At 39.2% G+C, this 16,320-nt stretch overlaps 1 protein-coding gene across 2 annotated transcripts in view; it reads right to left on the bottom strand.

Annotated features, from left to right (window-relative positions):
- Positions 1–1,365: 1,365 nt before the first annotated feature.
- LOC117405722 (F-BAR and double SH3 domains protein 2) overlaps positions 1,366–16,320 on the bottom strand; it is a 79,181-nt gene continuing 64,226 nt past the window's right edge. For both annotated transcript variants that reach the window (XM_059028539.1, XM_059028540.1), the window contains 10 exons: positions 15,145–15,261; positions 14,867–14,971; positions 12,457–12,618; positions 8,322–8,453; positions 7,353–7,436; positions 6,921–7,098; positions 6,327–6,550; positions 4,225–4,342; positions 3,648–3,733; positions 1,366–2,577 (listed from right to left, as the gene is read on the bottom strand). In XM_059028539.1, coding sequence (XP_058884522.1) covers positions 2,494–2,577; positions 3,648–3,733; positions 4,225–4,342; positions 6,327–6,550; positions 6,921–7,098; positions 7,353–7,436; positions 8,322–8,453; positions 12,457–12,618; positions 14,867–14,971; positions 15,145–15,261 — 1,290 coding nt within the window. In that variant the 3' untranslated portion in view covers positions 1,366–2,493. The remainder of the gene's footprint in view (positions 2,578–3,647; positions 3,734–4,224; positions 4,343–6,326; positions 6,551–6,920; positions 7,099–7,352; positions 7,437–8,321; positions 8,454–12,456; positions 12,619–14,866; positions 14,972–15,144; positions 15,262–16,320) is intronic.

Below are 16,320 nucleotides of genomic sequence, written 5' to 3' on the forward strand. Positions count from 1 at the left end.
ATGGAAATACAGGCTCCCATTGCATATCTGTTTGATTCATTCCTGGTTTTACTATGAATTTAATAGGCTTGTTACCTAGACACTATGGCACATATTATAACCTGGAATGGATGAAACTGCAGTGCAATAGTAGTTCTATTTCCACCCGTTAAATCAGGACAACATGCCTAAAGTTTGACTTTTTTATTATTTAACATTTGTACATAATAAATACAAACTTTTTACAGCCAATACAATGCAGCAATAATTTTGCACCAATGTTCTCAAATATTGACGCTGTGTTTCGTAGATAGTAAGCCCTTTGTACAGAAGCTTCAGCAAAGTTTAATGTTTTTTTTCTTTTTAGCAGCTCATAAAAAATAAAATAAAATGCTTTTTTTCCAACTACATTTGACTATTTCAAGAGAAACACAGTTTAAAATAGAAGACAAACTGGCCAAGAAAATAAAAAAAAAAAGAGGTGAATCTGCTTACAAAAAAGCATCTTCGAAAAACATGAATGCTGTAAACCATAAACTTCAAAACAAGTTTCATAACATTCAAAAGATCTCAGAGAGATCAACAAAAAGATAGGACAGTACCAGTGGTGCAAACATATATATATATATATATATATATATATATATATATATACACACATACACACACACATATATATATATATATATATATATATATATATATATATATATATATATATATATATATATATATATATATATATATATATATATGCCAGAAACAAGCACATCAACTTAACTGCCTGGACTACTGGTAAAATATTACTGGCATATTATAAAGTTGACAGATTTTGTTTCCTTTCAAACTTTTGATATGTAAATCTTAAGCATTCCCCCCTCCCCATCAGAAGGACTACTGTACATGCTTTCATTAATGTACGCCGCCCCCCCCCCCCCCCACTGTAAAACCATAACCGAGTCGGAAAATAACAAAATACATTAGTCTGACTAAATATATGTGTGACAAATGCGACATAAAAAAGATCATTTGAGACAATAGGAACAAAAGCAGAGCTTGAAACGAATGGGGGTGTTTGCAGACATTAAATAAGGATTTCTGATCTTGAACTTAATTTCTGAAGTTTGTTTTCATGTTCCTGTTAAATATGCGCTTTTTAACCTGCACAGCATTTCACATTACTAACTTCATTGGGTATGCCCACAGTGTGCTTTTTCAAAGGATAATAGACTTTATAACGATCCAGCCCTTTCAGTGATTGGGGCTGATAACTGACAATACAGTGTCATTAAACTGGATCAAAAATGCCACAACTTCTTATGCAATAACAAAGCTATCAAAGAAAGGACTACCCCCTTAGAAATATATATACAGTATATAAAAAAAATAGTCTGAAAACACAGCTTTATAAAAAAACATAAATAAAACAGTGAACTGCTTCTAAAATTACTATTACTGTTTTTTAGTCTGAAGAGCTGATTTGCCAAATAAGTATCAGAAAAGGCATTGCAGCTAATGTCTAGTTTGAAATACTGTTTCATAGGCTGATAAATTCCTGTCAGACATAATTTACCTGTCAGAAAGCGCCACCATCTTTCTAGTGTTTAAATGTAGAAACAGCACAGATCCAGGAAATAGACATGTGTATTATGATGCACAGCAACTCATATTCAAATAGTGATCCACATACATACATACAAACACGCACACATTGAATGCTTAACTCATTATAATAGAAGTGAAATGGGGAGTAAACAGACTTATCTATCTCTACGTTATCTAGATCAGTTTTCATGATTACCACCAATTCCTATACGAATAAATCTGTATTGCGTTTATTATTTATTTATTTGTTACACTTGACTAAATATTAGTAATACAGACACCATTGTAAAAGCTGAAAAGAGTATTAGCTTATCTTATTTCAATTGCCACATGTCCCTTATCTATGAGATAAGAGATTAACTTTATTTTTAATTTTTTTATGAAGAGGAAAATCACAGAAGAGGAACCAGCCCCCTTTAACATGTCAGTCAATTCCCTTTCGTTTGGCTCTCAATAGTATCTGTTTTATATCAAATAAAGTATAGACTTGGTAATGCTATATGAAGAAATGTTTCGCGTATTCTGAACATTCCTATGGCAACAGTAATGTACTGTACTAATGCACATTATATACATATGATAGGACTACATGTAACGAGGCCTAAAAAAAAAAAAAAGCCTCAGTCTGCTCCAATCATCTTCATCCACAAGCCGAGGCCATTCTTCAGCTTTCTGTCTTTCTTTACTCGGACAGTCAGTCTATTCTGGTTTCAATGCCCATGAAAAGGGATGCGCAAGTCAGGCACAAAACATTTGTGACTTTGAAGAAGTCGCTTGCCATCCCCAAAATTGCACTCTTTTATCCCTTCTCATGCTTCGAGACGTCATTTCCCAACGCAAAACGATAAGACTGGCCACCGTTCCGACGAGGAGCTCTGCTTGTGTGGCGCACAGAAGAGTTCAGCGCTGTTACACCAAGGTGATCTCCACTTCCTCCGTCTTCTCTGCCTGTCTGCGGGGGTGCTGTGTGGGGGGAGGGGGGGCAGCTCGCACCTAAAAACAACACAAACAGCACAACGTTACAGCTCTTGAAAACGTTCGCTTTTAACTTTAGGTCCGGAAGAGATACAGTACTTGGTATGGGGATGAGCGTTAGAGTTATCATAACAAATGCATTCTTCTTGTTGTTTCAATTCACTTTCATTTACTGTTGCTAACCTCAAGTACATTTGGTACACCAGTGTGTAACCATTAACCTGTCCCCCAGCTACATCCTCTGCCCCTAGAAGACGTCCGTTCAACTGATCTACTTCTTACATCCGCTAGGGGCAGTGCTGCTGGGGAACAGGAGGTTTGACATTTTTCTGAGGGTACTTTAAACTTAGGTCACTTGGATATGATGATTGAATACACTGGGTAAGATAACTGGTATTTATACAAAGTTGCTCTTTAAAGACACGTGATAGGAGTCCTCCAATCCACTCTCAATGGACTAGACCCTGTTACTCACATGTTATAACCCGTTATTGAACCGCCAAAAGGTTAGAAACTGGTGAATTCACACTGAATGCCACCCAGTCCCCTTTCTTCTCTCAGAATCACTTCAATATTAATAAATAGGCAACCCTAAACAAAATACTGAATTTTGTAACCTCAATTTCTAAAATGTGTGGTAAACTTACACCTTGCTACCAGTAATGAATGTGAATATTGTAACTGTATACAACTTTCAAACAATCTTATTTGCAGGAAAGAGCAGTTAAACTGCTGTCCGGATCAGTCTCTTGTGTTTGATGTCAGTACAAATATTTTATTCCTCTCTGAAAACGTTCTTTTTCCAGAGTCAAAATAGGGTCAGAGGGATATCTAAGCTCTGATGTTTCTCATTAGTGATAACTAGGTAACTACTGACAAGGGTCATATGGTGGAAATCAACATGTTGTGTATATTGAGGTCCCTTGTTGTATCAGAGATGACATCTTGTTCAGTTCTGGTGAGACAGCAGAGCTCAAACTGTAGATCTCATTCATGAATCACTATTAAAACACAGAAAGAGCTGTTGACTGTTGCTCAGGGTAGAGGCCTGGATGCTGAACGGACTGTAATAACCCTTGTGCACTTACAGGTCGAAGCTTGCCCCGAGCGCTGTCTGGGGTGAATCGGGGCAGCTGAGAGAAGCCAGGGCAGTCTGAACTGAAACTATTGTGCTCTGAAAACAAAGAGACAAATAAAAATCAGCTTATTTGATAATTACAAAAAAAGAAAAGTAAAATATAATTACTCCTGTATTCTGTATTAAAATGATGTGTCCCAAGATAACCCAACTGCGGTGCATCATCTTGCTGCCAATGGGGTCACTGTTCTGCACTTTACGTTCATACAGGGAAGAAACACAATTTAGTTCCTTATGGACAGCATGAATGTAAGGCTCAGTTGGGGGAACTATATGCTGTAACATAGGAACTTGTGTTGTGGAAGGAAGTATTGAGTCAGTGAAAAAAAAAAAATCTGGAAAATATTATATCAACATCAAACCAGATTATTAATTTTTTTCTTTTGAGTGCTGTGCCAACAAGAGATATTTTTAAAGCCATTGTTATTGCACCTTTAAAACAGGCCAAAAGCATTTCATTCTTTGAAACCCTGGCTTATATGCAGAGAATTATTTTCTTATTTGCTTGGGGTGCCATTTGAGCTTACCGTTCACGGAGGGCGACCTGGGGAAGAACTGCGAGTTGTTATTGTCGGGGCTGCAGGGCGGCTGGTCGTACAGCGGCAAAGGAGGGAGGGAAGTCTGCAGCTTCGAGGAAGGAGAAACCTGGGAGAAGAAAAGAACAAGTTGCTTCTAAAACGTCAGACAAGAAAGGTTTTACAGAACAAAACAACAAGAAGAATCAAAAGAACCTCAGCCAATGGAAATGATACTATCAAAATATATTGCACGGCGATTCTGGAGGGAGCGTCGCATTGGCTCTAGCGCTCCTGGGGGTCAGGGAAGCAAAATCCGGCAGGGATTGTTTCTCCTCATCGCGCTACAGCGCACCCTACCAAATGAATTTCACTTTGACAAGATACAGAATAAGATGGCTCCAATCCCAAATCAGGAAAATGCAAAGCATGCTCATTGGTCGGGGATTGTTAGGTCCAAGGCTAACTCTTTTTGTTCAGCATTCCCAGCTGGTCAGTGGCTGCTCCGACCTGGCTAGCTGTGCCTCTGGGGTTAGTAAAACACCAAACCAGGAAATCTTTGCGCGCTGGCAGGTCCCTCTGTCTGCCAGGAGACACCTGCTCTGTTTACTGGGGTCACAGCCAATTTGTTTGGAATTGCTTGCTTTAGCCGGCTAGGTCTACACTGTCAGCATGCTTGGAATAGTCACTACTGTCTCAATATAGCCTCCCTGTCTTCTTACTGCTGGTGCCGCTTATCTCAAAAAGTATGATTACTGATTATATTGGACAATATAATACAATACAAGTACAATAAAGAACAAGGGTAGTCATTTAAGACTTTGCAGGTTTTCTTATGAGCCCAAATTGTTGATTGCTGGTACAAAACGTGTTGGGTGTGTCACTTAAAGCTGGAATGGATCAATGGTTTCCATGCAAAGGGAGTGTTAAATTATGCCCAGTTCTTACTTAATGCAAAGTAACTGGTTCAGTTTATAATGTTTCCTTGTGAAATTACAGTGTCTATGCTTTATCTCAAGGTTAAATGACTGAGCATTTCCCTGTTCTAATCTCCTTTTTTGAGTTTGTTCTGTAAACATTTTAAGTACAGGAAGAAGGATGCTGCCATTTCTGGCGTCATTACAGAAGAGTTTAAGAACATAAGAAAGTTTACAAACGAGAGGAGGCCATTCGGCCCATCTTGCTTGTTTGGTTGTTAGTAGCTTATTAACCCTTTGCAGTCCATTTATTAACCCTTTGCAGTCCATTTATTAACCCTTTGCAGTCCATTTATTAATCGCGCGTCAGGCACGCCAGGTCTAATTTATTTTCACACGCGCAGTTAATACGCGCTGTTTAAAAGTATATTTTTTTCACAGTCAAACGGGTTTAAAAGGCCCTGCATATCAACAAAGCACTCACTAGGCATCTCCAGCCCCGCCCACCCTTTCGTTCGCTATAGCTTTCACGTATGCGAAGAAATAAATAATAATAAAAATAGTCATACCGATCAATCATCTCCTGATCACTCGTTTTATCACCAAACTCCTCAATAATGCAATCCAAGTCATTATTTTATTACTATAACATCTCAAAAAAGCTCTGCAAATGTCTGTGATAGTCTCTGTGCGCTGATGCAGTATCAGCCAGCTTGTTTCCTTATGACCGCCCATATGGGATGCCAGGGGCAGGTATTCATGAGATACGCCTTTTTATTTATTTATTTTTTTTTTATCGGCTTGTCTCGGCCATTGAATGGTTTTCTCAGCTTTTTCCGGAGAAAAAACGACTAGAAACCTGTTTTTTGCGTTTTTTTGATGATGTCAATGGACCGGATAGGAATAATTGCAATGTCGGACCAGGTCCGACAATGGACCGCAAAAGGGTTAATCCCTTATTGAGCAGCTTTTTGAAGGATCCCGGGGTGTCAGCTTCAACATTACTGGGGAGTTTGGCTCCTTCTGTTTCCTAAGTGAACTTTTAAGCTAAAGGCACACACTGGAACCAGAAATTCCACCCTAGTGGTCCTAGTAGAACAGTGGGTTTGACCCAGGAGACTGGCAAACGTATGACAAAACAACTTCAACTGCAGCAGCCAGATAAAGGCTATCGGTTTTCCTGTGTTTTTTTTTTACCTGCACGTCCCCTCCGATCCACTGGGAGTCGCCGTTCTCTGAGCCAACCAGCTCTTCCACCAGCACTGAGGGGAAGACGCCCACGCACCCGTTGAACTCCCCCTCCCAGAAGCCGTCATCCTCCTGGTTGTCTTTGTTCAGGATGCGGATGATGGCCCCCTCCGGGAACGACAGCTCGTCTTCCGTCTGCCCGTTGTATTCGTACAGTGCCTTCACAAAACTAACTGCAGATAGAGAGAGGGGAGGGGGGTGCTGTTAATCATGGTCCTGATTTCAACTGGAAACCCCATAGATCACCTCAACCAATCATCTCCAGACAGCCCTCTCAATTTTAAAATTACAATAGGTATCTAAGATGAAGAAGGAGGACATTATGGCAAAATAACTGACCAAGGGAGGCCTAACAATTACATTTCAAAACAGTAAGCATACAGTGAACACTAGCTAAAAACTGCAACATGAGAGCATTTTCTTTTAAATAAAACAAAAACGTTCTGAAATGGATCTCTGGCTCATGGGCTCAACGTGGGAGAATGAACCAGAGCAGGCAAGCACAGTAATGGAAGCTCAGTGCTGTGTGTATCAGGGTCTTACCACTTGCATCTCCGTTCATGCTGCCCGATGCCAGCTCAGGCTCTGTGGAGTTGCTCGATGTGTGGGACCGTGCGTCCAGGGCTGCCAGGGACTGCAGCATGCTTAAGAGGCTGTTGGACGTAGGAAACTGAAGGTACTTCTCCGGGACATAGCCCACGTGCCCACCTTTATTCTTTGCCTTAAAATAAAAGACATTCACAATAAAACAAAACTACAAGATTAGAACAGCAATTTGAATGGGCAATAAATTACTGTTCAAGAAGGCCCAGTTAAGGGAATCAAGTCCTTATTCTAAACAAGAGGCCATGATAACTGCAGCTCATTTTGGTTGGAAACATGACCTTAAACCACCCTATATGGTATCCCATGCCAGTTTCTTCCAGCCCTAAATTAGCCACTGCAACCCTCTTATATACATTTCTGTTTCCGTACCTTCACCCAGTCTTCCATGTCTCCATCTTCAATAACCTCCAGCACCTCCTGTTCCTCTATAGTCAGCTCATCTGGTTGTGAAGCCTGAAAAACATGGACAATAGACCCAGGTCAGTCAGCAACGCTTACAAAAGCCTTCCTGAAGTTAATCCATATAGGTGTTAGATAATGACGATCATTAGTGAGAGAAACCGCCACACAAACGCAACGTCCTGTAACTCATGTGATTTTATTCCAACAACTTTAAAGTCAATACCCTATAAAATTAGAGTACACAACAAAGCCAAAAGGTGCTGCTTTAAATTACAAGTAAAAAATAACAAATAAAAATTCAGTAGCGCCCATGTAATGCTGTACAATACTTCCTACAACAACAAAAAGGTCATAGTATTCCTCCAGATTTTAAAGGTCTTAAAACTGCCAACATACTTCTATTTTTAATCTCACAGTAATTGTGAACCAGTGTGACAAGCTTGTATAGTAGCAGTTTTCTATTCCTTTTCAGGGGAGGTGATTGTACCATGGCTGAAACACCAGGTACAGTGGATGCTTGCTGCTGCTGCTGCACACTTCATGCCAGCCTTGGGGGCAATTAAAATTACAGCAGAATTGTTTGCTGAAATTGCAATTACAATTACAATGCTATTTTGTTCAATTACAATTACAATTATGATGCAGTAATTACAATTAAACTAAAAAGAAACATGTTTACTTTATTTATTCTAATAGCCGAGCAATAAATCACAGGCAACACAGAAACATACTTTATCACATGTATTTTTCAAACAAATGCTGGTGGCTGAAACTAACAAGAAAAAACGATTGAATGACAAATAAATGCACAATTGAACTGTAAACCACCAATTATATGGCAAAATTGCAATTACGCAGGCGTGCCAAAGTTCAACTACAATTTCAATGAATTACGAAGTGCACAACTACAGCTGCGCTTGCTGCTGCTGTGCTTACCCTGTAGGAGTAGAGGACCTTGCAGGTCAGCGGGTAGTTCCTCAAGGTGCCGGAAGGACTGGAGCTGCTGTCGTCAAACACGTCCATGTTGTCCTCAAACTCCTCCCCCTCCTCTCTCTCATCTGCTCCCATCTGCAGAGCACAAAAGATGCGCGCCGTTTCCTGTTAATCAGCTCTTCAGAACCAGCTCTCTATTAAGGACATTACGGAGCTGGCAATAGATGAATTCCGCTGTCTAGGAGTTTCTCTGATAAAACTGCCGTGTCCCACAATAATCAATTCTTGGGTTTGCTACATTCATTCTGCTGCACCAAAAACCAGACTTGGTTGGCCTACCAGTAAACTATGACTGTTTTAGCTACAGGCACACATCTGTCCTCATCCATCACAGCTTTTAAGCCACTCGGCCAGTCTGTGAACTAAACAATTGTCATCTTACTGCCCCTGCAGCAGCACAGGGGTATGAAAACCCTGTTTTATCTGAAATCCACGTTGCAAGACAGGGTTTCTAGTGCCGCCACCTTCCAAGGACTTGTATCCCTCTTGCTCTCGCCTCTGCTGCAGTGTGACGTGAAGAGAATGTTAAGTGTAGGCGTGCAACAATAAACATGCTAGTCAGAGTGTGTCTGTGGGGGCAGAAAACGAATAGAGAAGCACAGGACAAGCAGAGCCTAAAACAAGACACCCGTCACAATGCCTTCTCTCTTCTCACCGTGAGCAACTGGTTACGCAGATTTCTTCCTTCACTGGATTTATTAATTCTCAATTTTAAATCAGAATGTCATATTCTAAGAGGATCTTACTGGCCAAAGTCTAAACCTACTGAAAGACAAAAACAGCATGTGTATTGAATCCTATGCAGGCCCACTTGTGCAATTTTGTTCATTTAAAGGTTGTTTTTCTACTTTGCATTCGTTGTTGTCTTTCAACAACTTCAGTCATCAGGATGTTGTTTAGCATTGTGAGATGTGATAAATATTAAAAGATGATATGCTTTAAAGAAAAGCAGGAAAAATTAGGGCCTACAAAGGATTCTATACATGTGTGGCGACAGACAAGTTCAGTTCTACAAATCTAGCCTATAAAAGTTCCATTTAAGATGAAAAAACTCTGTAAGTAATAAATAATCTTTGGCTGCCTCTTGTAGGTAAACTTTGCATCTTATCCTACAGCAAGTCAACTGCTTGTTAAAGATTTGTGAAGTGCGTCAGACTGCTTGCTTTATGTGGGTAATACGGCTTGCAAACCTGACAGAAATTGCAAATGTATTTGTTAATATTTTTAAGAGCCTTTCCAGTTCAGACCTTCAAGAAGCTGACAAAAAGGCGTACTCCTCAAACCACTGATTGCAGGATGTTGAAAAGTGTTTCCTGATCTGCATCTCCATTGGCTTCTAGTTTCAAGATGTCTTTAATCAATGGCTGTAACAAACAGGCTCTGTTTCAACATGATGGCTTTGCAGGTTGTGTTAAAACTGTACTGACTTTAGTTTCCAATATTACTTTGAGTTCAATGAACTGGGTGACTGATTCTAATTATTTAATCCTCTGAAATGACAGCCTGATGCACAACCCTTCTTAGCCTAGTTGCCAAGTTCCCCTATTATTTAAGACTTCGGCTGGGCAAGACACCACACATTTCTCTTTCTTTTGTGAATTTAGTGCATTTTTTTTCCCCCCATATCACTGTGCAAAAACCTGGCCCACCGTGACCAGACGTTTCTAGGCCATAAAGAACTATTACACAATTACAGTAGGTACTGACACCACTGGAGTACTTAAGCATGTCACGGGTGCCTGAAGGATCCAAGGAGCCAATTATACAGCCACAATGGACAAGGATTAGACATTGCTGTTTTAAACAATGTAAACTGTCTAAAATAAAAATACAATATTGCATTCTGATTTGTTGCAGTGTTCTGAGTGACACTTTGTTTTTTACTGACGTGGATACTAAAGCTGTTTAGACTATAAAAAAGTGCAGATAATAGATGTATTGGATTGGTTTCTTGTGTATTTTTGGTATTTAGTGCAAATATAAAAAGCCTAGAAAGATATTGTTCACTACATTTGCAGTGTTCCACAATCTATTATAGCCCTGATGTTGTTATACTTATTTTATTCCTTAGTTTACGCTCCTGTGTACTCTATTTTAGACATGGTTGACAGTCCAGTTTCTTTACATACTTCAGAGTGACAATTCTCCCCCCCCCCCCCACCCCTCTCCTCTCCTCTCTACAACCTGCCTGCCAAAACATCTCTGGGAGCCTAATAAACAAGCTCAAGCTTGCTTTTTGGGATTGCGTTTTAATAAATTATCACAATTACTGTATCTATTGCAACACTATATGAAGCACTTTAGCTATAGCCTGTAAAGAAAATATCAATAAAAAAAATAGAAGGTTCTAAGAGAATCAGATTTCATTCCACCCACGGACAGCTGAAGGTTAATTATAGTCACCATTTTTTAAAATTTATTTTATTTCTTTCAACAGTTTACAAGGACGGCAGCATTTTACCAGAAAGGTTTCTGACGGTGACTTAAAAGTCAAAGGAAGGAAAAAAAGCAGCCTTGTGTACCAGTGTACCATTGTTCCAATGATCAGCTGATAGCCTGAAAGGTAATTTGCAATTACTCTCTTGTTACTCAGACAACACCTTGCCATGGGCCATCTGGAAACTGTGGGATACTGTTTGTTTTAAAAAGACAAATAATTCTGATGACAGGACAAAAGATAAAACCATTGAACTGCTTTTTAATTACACAAAAGCCCTAGAGGGTGTATGTTTTAGGAAATGCAACAATACAATACATCCGATAAAACAACACCCCCAAGCCTCAATCACACTCCCACTCCCACACAAACACGCATTCGCTCACCATTCTGGTGAATTTTATTAGTTAATTTCACTGATAAACCAAATCACTGTTGAAGTGAGTAATAGCTCTGACAGATAGGATTGTGAAGACTTCCTATCTCGTTCATCTAGGAGTAAATGGTTGAAGGCATTACCAGCGATGTACATCAAAGAATAAGATGCCATAATCATGGAAGCGAGAGGGCTTCTGCCTGTTTAAATGAATGTGACCCCAGTTTGTTTTTTCTACACTGGTACTGAAAACCTTGAGTCACGTAAAGGGCAAGTCGACAGATTAACCAATACATTTTTCATGAATTCTTTTTTAAACAGTGGCGGTTTATCTTTGTCTGCTGTAGAGGAACTGATAAAAATGTTCCATTTCCATTCCCGGAGTGTTCTCTCAAGTAAGGAGCTGCTGATTTCCTATCTGGGTGGGCTGGCATTCTTTGGGGGTGGGGGTGAGGAGTGATCTAGATTGAGGAAGCCCGCAATAGTTGCGACTTTAGGGTTTGTCAGTTTCTCTGTGGAGGTGAACAGTATTGCTTTACCTGGCATGTTCTGGGCACCCTGTCAGAAGCCAGGTGTTTTAAGTGGTTCTACACTGAAGGTGACTTTGCCAGGACTGAATGGAACCTTACATGAGACAAGCGATAACCACCCGGCGTCAGACACTGTGTTCCAGTTTGATAATCAGAAATATTAGAAACACCTTTTTCTTGAAAACATTACAAAACAAGGTCAATGCGTGAATATTAAAAATGACTGCTGTAACTCATCTGACAGGACTACATTTAAATGCATATTCATTTTCTCCACACAATTCCAGCAGGGAATATATTACAAACAGAATATGCTTACAGTAAGACTATAAACTGGGCCGGATTTACCAAGGCCTTTACGCTGAAGTGCAATTTGCCCAATTTTTTATGAAAGGCAAAAAATAGCAGCAAACTTTGTCACCCTTTTGAATTCTTAAATTATTATTTTGTGTTCCTTGTTATCAGTTCTGTATCATGAACTGTTTTATTTTCCTTGTACCTGTGCAGTTTAACAAACTATTAGTCACCATCACAAAAGCAGCAGACAATCTGGCATGAGATGCCCAACCGAATGGCAGGGGGTGTTCAGGAAGGATTGCGGTGCAGAGCAGTGAGGGGGAGGCTCTCGTCACGTAGCACCTGCTGTGTCTGGAACACTGCCGTTATAACACTGCCAGTAGAGGGCAGGCTTCACTTGCAGTGGTTAAATCCCCAGGTTTCTGTTCGCGCTCTTACCGAGAGTGAGGAGTCGTTGTTGGACAGGGTCGGGAGGCTGGCCCAGCGCTCATTCTCCAGCTCCTCCATCACCTGGTTCATGGCACTCTTCAGCCACGTGTCCACAGACACCCCGATTTGACGCAGCAAGTCCAGGCGGGCCTCTGCCTTCAGCTTCACCGTCTGCCAGGGAGCGATACAGCATGTTAGCAACCAAGGGAGAACTGACCACCACAGAGCCTTCATCATCCACGTCACAAACTGCTAGTTGTCAGAGAAATCCGAAGGCATTAGCCAAAACATTTGTTTACTTGTAATACAGTATTTGAAGTAAAAAAAAAAAAAATCTTGCAACAGCAAGAACAACTTTAATGGAAAATCTAAGTGTGCAACACTGCAACTTTTTAAAAGGGGAGGGAGTGTTTTAGGAGTAATTGCGGGGAGTATTCAATTTGGGGAGTGCAGAATATTTGCATTCTTAAGATTCTTGCCACAATACACAATTTGACCACCGGGCGACACTGTATAATAAGATCAATCTTTTTTTTTTTTCTTTATTTTGGGGGGGGGGGTCATCCATAATGTTTGCACATCACCAGCAACTTTTTCTGTTTGCTTGGATATAGTATTATATTCTTGTATATTGAACTTCTGTATTGTTAAAGTGAAAAACGCTTTCTTTTTAAGGAGGATCGAATATTAATTCTCCAATTAACTTGTATGTTGTTTTTATATCACAAATTGAACTTACACAATACAAAACAGAGCCAGTGCTTCATTATAATGTCCCTGCTTCAGTATTTCAAACTTGAAAAAAGCATTTGGGCCTCTGAGTAAGTGAATTATTGATGCTAATTACCCTCACTCCAGGCTAGACGGTTCATTTAGTATTTCTTTATGCGTAGCGCTCTGAAAAAGTAAATGTGCAAACTACGAACATTTTAAAATGTAATCAAATAATGCACCACTTTGTTTTTCTTACTTTGAACAAAACATTATCCCTCAATAGATAATTACATTTCAAACTGAATTGCACAATGGAGGTAAAACTTGTATGCTATAAGAGCTTTTGCTGATATTACACAACAGAATTTATACCCTTTGTTTGTGTGCTTATTATGTTTTCTTTCTATATTGCTTATACAGCAGTTCAGTTCTTCCTATTTCCACAAGGGGGAACCAAAGAACTAAGAGGTTGCAGTCACTGGAAACAGCCACAGATCAGAAATGATGCAGAAGCCACTGGAAACAGCTACAGTCCAGTAATGAAGCTTCAAAGGCTTTTGTGTTTTCAAAGTAGTACTGTTATGAAACCTGTATGGGAGCCAAATGTGAAAAAAACACACAGTACATGACTGAAAATGTTTTTCTACACTGAAGCATTTTACAGGAAACACTGATAGAGCCAATATTTTCAACATGGGCTCATAAGGTTTAAAACATTACTGAAAATTATACATTACTGTTCACCCAGCACTCAAATACACTGTTAGAATACGAAGCACATATGCAAATGCTAAATCTTCAACCTGCATTTCTGGGCTCATTACAATACAGCCTCTCCTAGTTATGAACAGTGGAAAGCACTGCATGGTTATTTAAATGCAGATTACAAATGAAATATTTTTTGCATGTTTTGCAATTTCGAATTGCCGTGTTTCTTTATGTAAAGTATATATTTTTTATAGAAATTCATTAAAAAAAATAAAAAAATCACAATAGCTTAACAGATGTTCATAGTCAGCAGAGTCCGCTACACAAGAATGGAGCAACCTTAACAAACAGTATAGTACTGGACGTGGCAGTGGTTTTGAAAACATTTGGCAATAGCTTCTGAAATAAACTGAAGGAACATCAAGCTTCTTAAAATATCAGGTTAAAAAAAAGCTGAGAAACCATTTAAATGGATTGGGTTTTTTAGTGGTTCTGATTTTAGGGTTAAACCTGATAAAGCTTGATTAAAAAAAAAAAAAAGAAATTCACCTGAAAATGGTAAAAATCATTAATACTGTTTATCCATGTGGACAGAGTTGGAAATTAAGTGAAAGACTTCTTCACACACAGTGGTGAGGGTATGGAATGGGCTACCTAGTCATCTTGGAGACAGAACTCTTGGATCCTTTAAGAACCAACTTGACAAAGTTCTGAGATCAATCTGCTGCTAGGAACCGGACGAGCTTAGATGGGTCGAATGGCCTCCTCTCGTTCGAACATTTCTTACGTTCTTAAATAATGATCAGGATAGTAAAAACAATGAAAAGGTTTTATATATATTTTTTTTTAATAGTTAGTGAGTGGTTTAAGAGCATCATATAAAATGGAACCTATTTTCACCCTCTTCCCCCCTTTAATATTTGTCAGATTTTAGAATGTAAAATTTAACCAGATAAAATCACAACCAAAATGGTCTACACTGCCCCTCAAGACATACCTCTGCTTTCCGGATATTTTCTTTTGCTTCCTCGACTTTTTGTTCCAGTTCGATACGACTTTGTTCTGTTGGCACAACCCCGTGGGTATCGTACTCCTCTAAGGCCTTAAGTTCGGAGAAAAAGAAAAAACAAAAACTTACTAAACCTAACATTGAAAACGGTGAATGGGGTCAATTCAACAGATCCAAAAAGGTTGCAGTTCCACTGTAAATAAAATCTGGCAGTACTTCTAGTGCTAACATATTTATAACCTTTACACAAGTGTGCCGATACTCACCCGTTGGTTATGGATGATATTTTTATGCTCCCGGGCCACCCTTGTTGCCCACTTACGAGCTTCTTTATTCAGACTGTGCTCTTCGGTTGTCCCCGTCTCAGACTCCAGTTGACGGCTCTGCAAGGCCCCAACACAGGTCAATACCAGAAAAAGGAAAGCTTGCTAGCATCTCACAGTCTTACTATATGCATGAACACCCAGAACAGAAAGGATGGAGCATGTATGTTTTTATTTTTTTTGTATTTTATAAACTCTCAACAATGGAGGGCAACAATGTAGATAGGGGGAGCATTATTTAATTTGATTACATCTGATCTGCAATCGCTAAAACCAAATTTGGATTGTGCTTGGTTCTAGTCAAATAACTTGACCAAATCTTTAAAAGACCAAACAAAAAAGAAACTTAAGCCAGATTTAAAAGCTAGGCAAATACAGCTTCAGAAAGTTTCCAGGTTGAAATCCGAGCTTTTAAATAACACAAATAAAATCAGAATTTGTATCTGCTCCAAAGATTCTCTTACATCTCCCATATCTAGTTTTTTGCCCACTCTATTCTCCAATTGTGAAAGACTGTTTGAATGACAAAAGTTTTCTTTATACTCTGCGTATATTTTAATCAATGGATGACACCAAACACCACCAAAGGAGGATGAACCAATGAGGAAGAACAGGCTTCAGAGCACATTGTTCATTACAGACATGCACCACAACCAGAGCAACGATACATAGCTAGCACTTTACCGTTCCAACAGAACACAAGCTTTGTTTTATGCGATACGCACATAGGACTTATTGTTAAAAGAAAAATAATGCCTTGGCTGGGGTTTGTTGTGGTGGATGCTACACTGCCAAAAAAGATACTGAACACTTGCTGGCACTTGAAATATTTTGGGAATAGAATTTTTAGGATGAAAACATAAAAAAAATTAGACAAGTATGTTTTAGTTGACGCTTTTTGTAAAATAAGCATAAAACTAGTAATGTTTTAAAACGAGTAAAAAGCAAAACTGTTACTTCTTGGACTGAAAGTAGTGCAATTTACTAACATTTTTCTTTTCTGTCCAGCGTATTCTCACGGTGATAGACAATTGAAAAAAATACATAAAAACTAAAACAAAAAATATGTTCTGTATGATTATTACTGATCACCCCTTGCTGGTGTCGGGAATACAAATC

This window comes from Acipenser ruthenus, chromosome 8 (assembly GCF_902713425.1).
Source record: "Acipenser ruthenus chromosome 8, fAciRut3.2 maternal haplotype, whole genome shotgun sequence".
NCBI lineage: Eukaryota > Metazoa > Chordata > Actinopteri > Acipenseriformes > Acipenseridae > Acipenser > Acipenser ruthenus.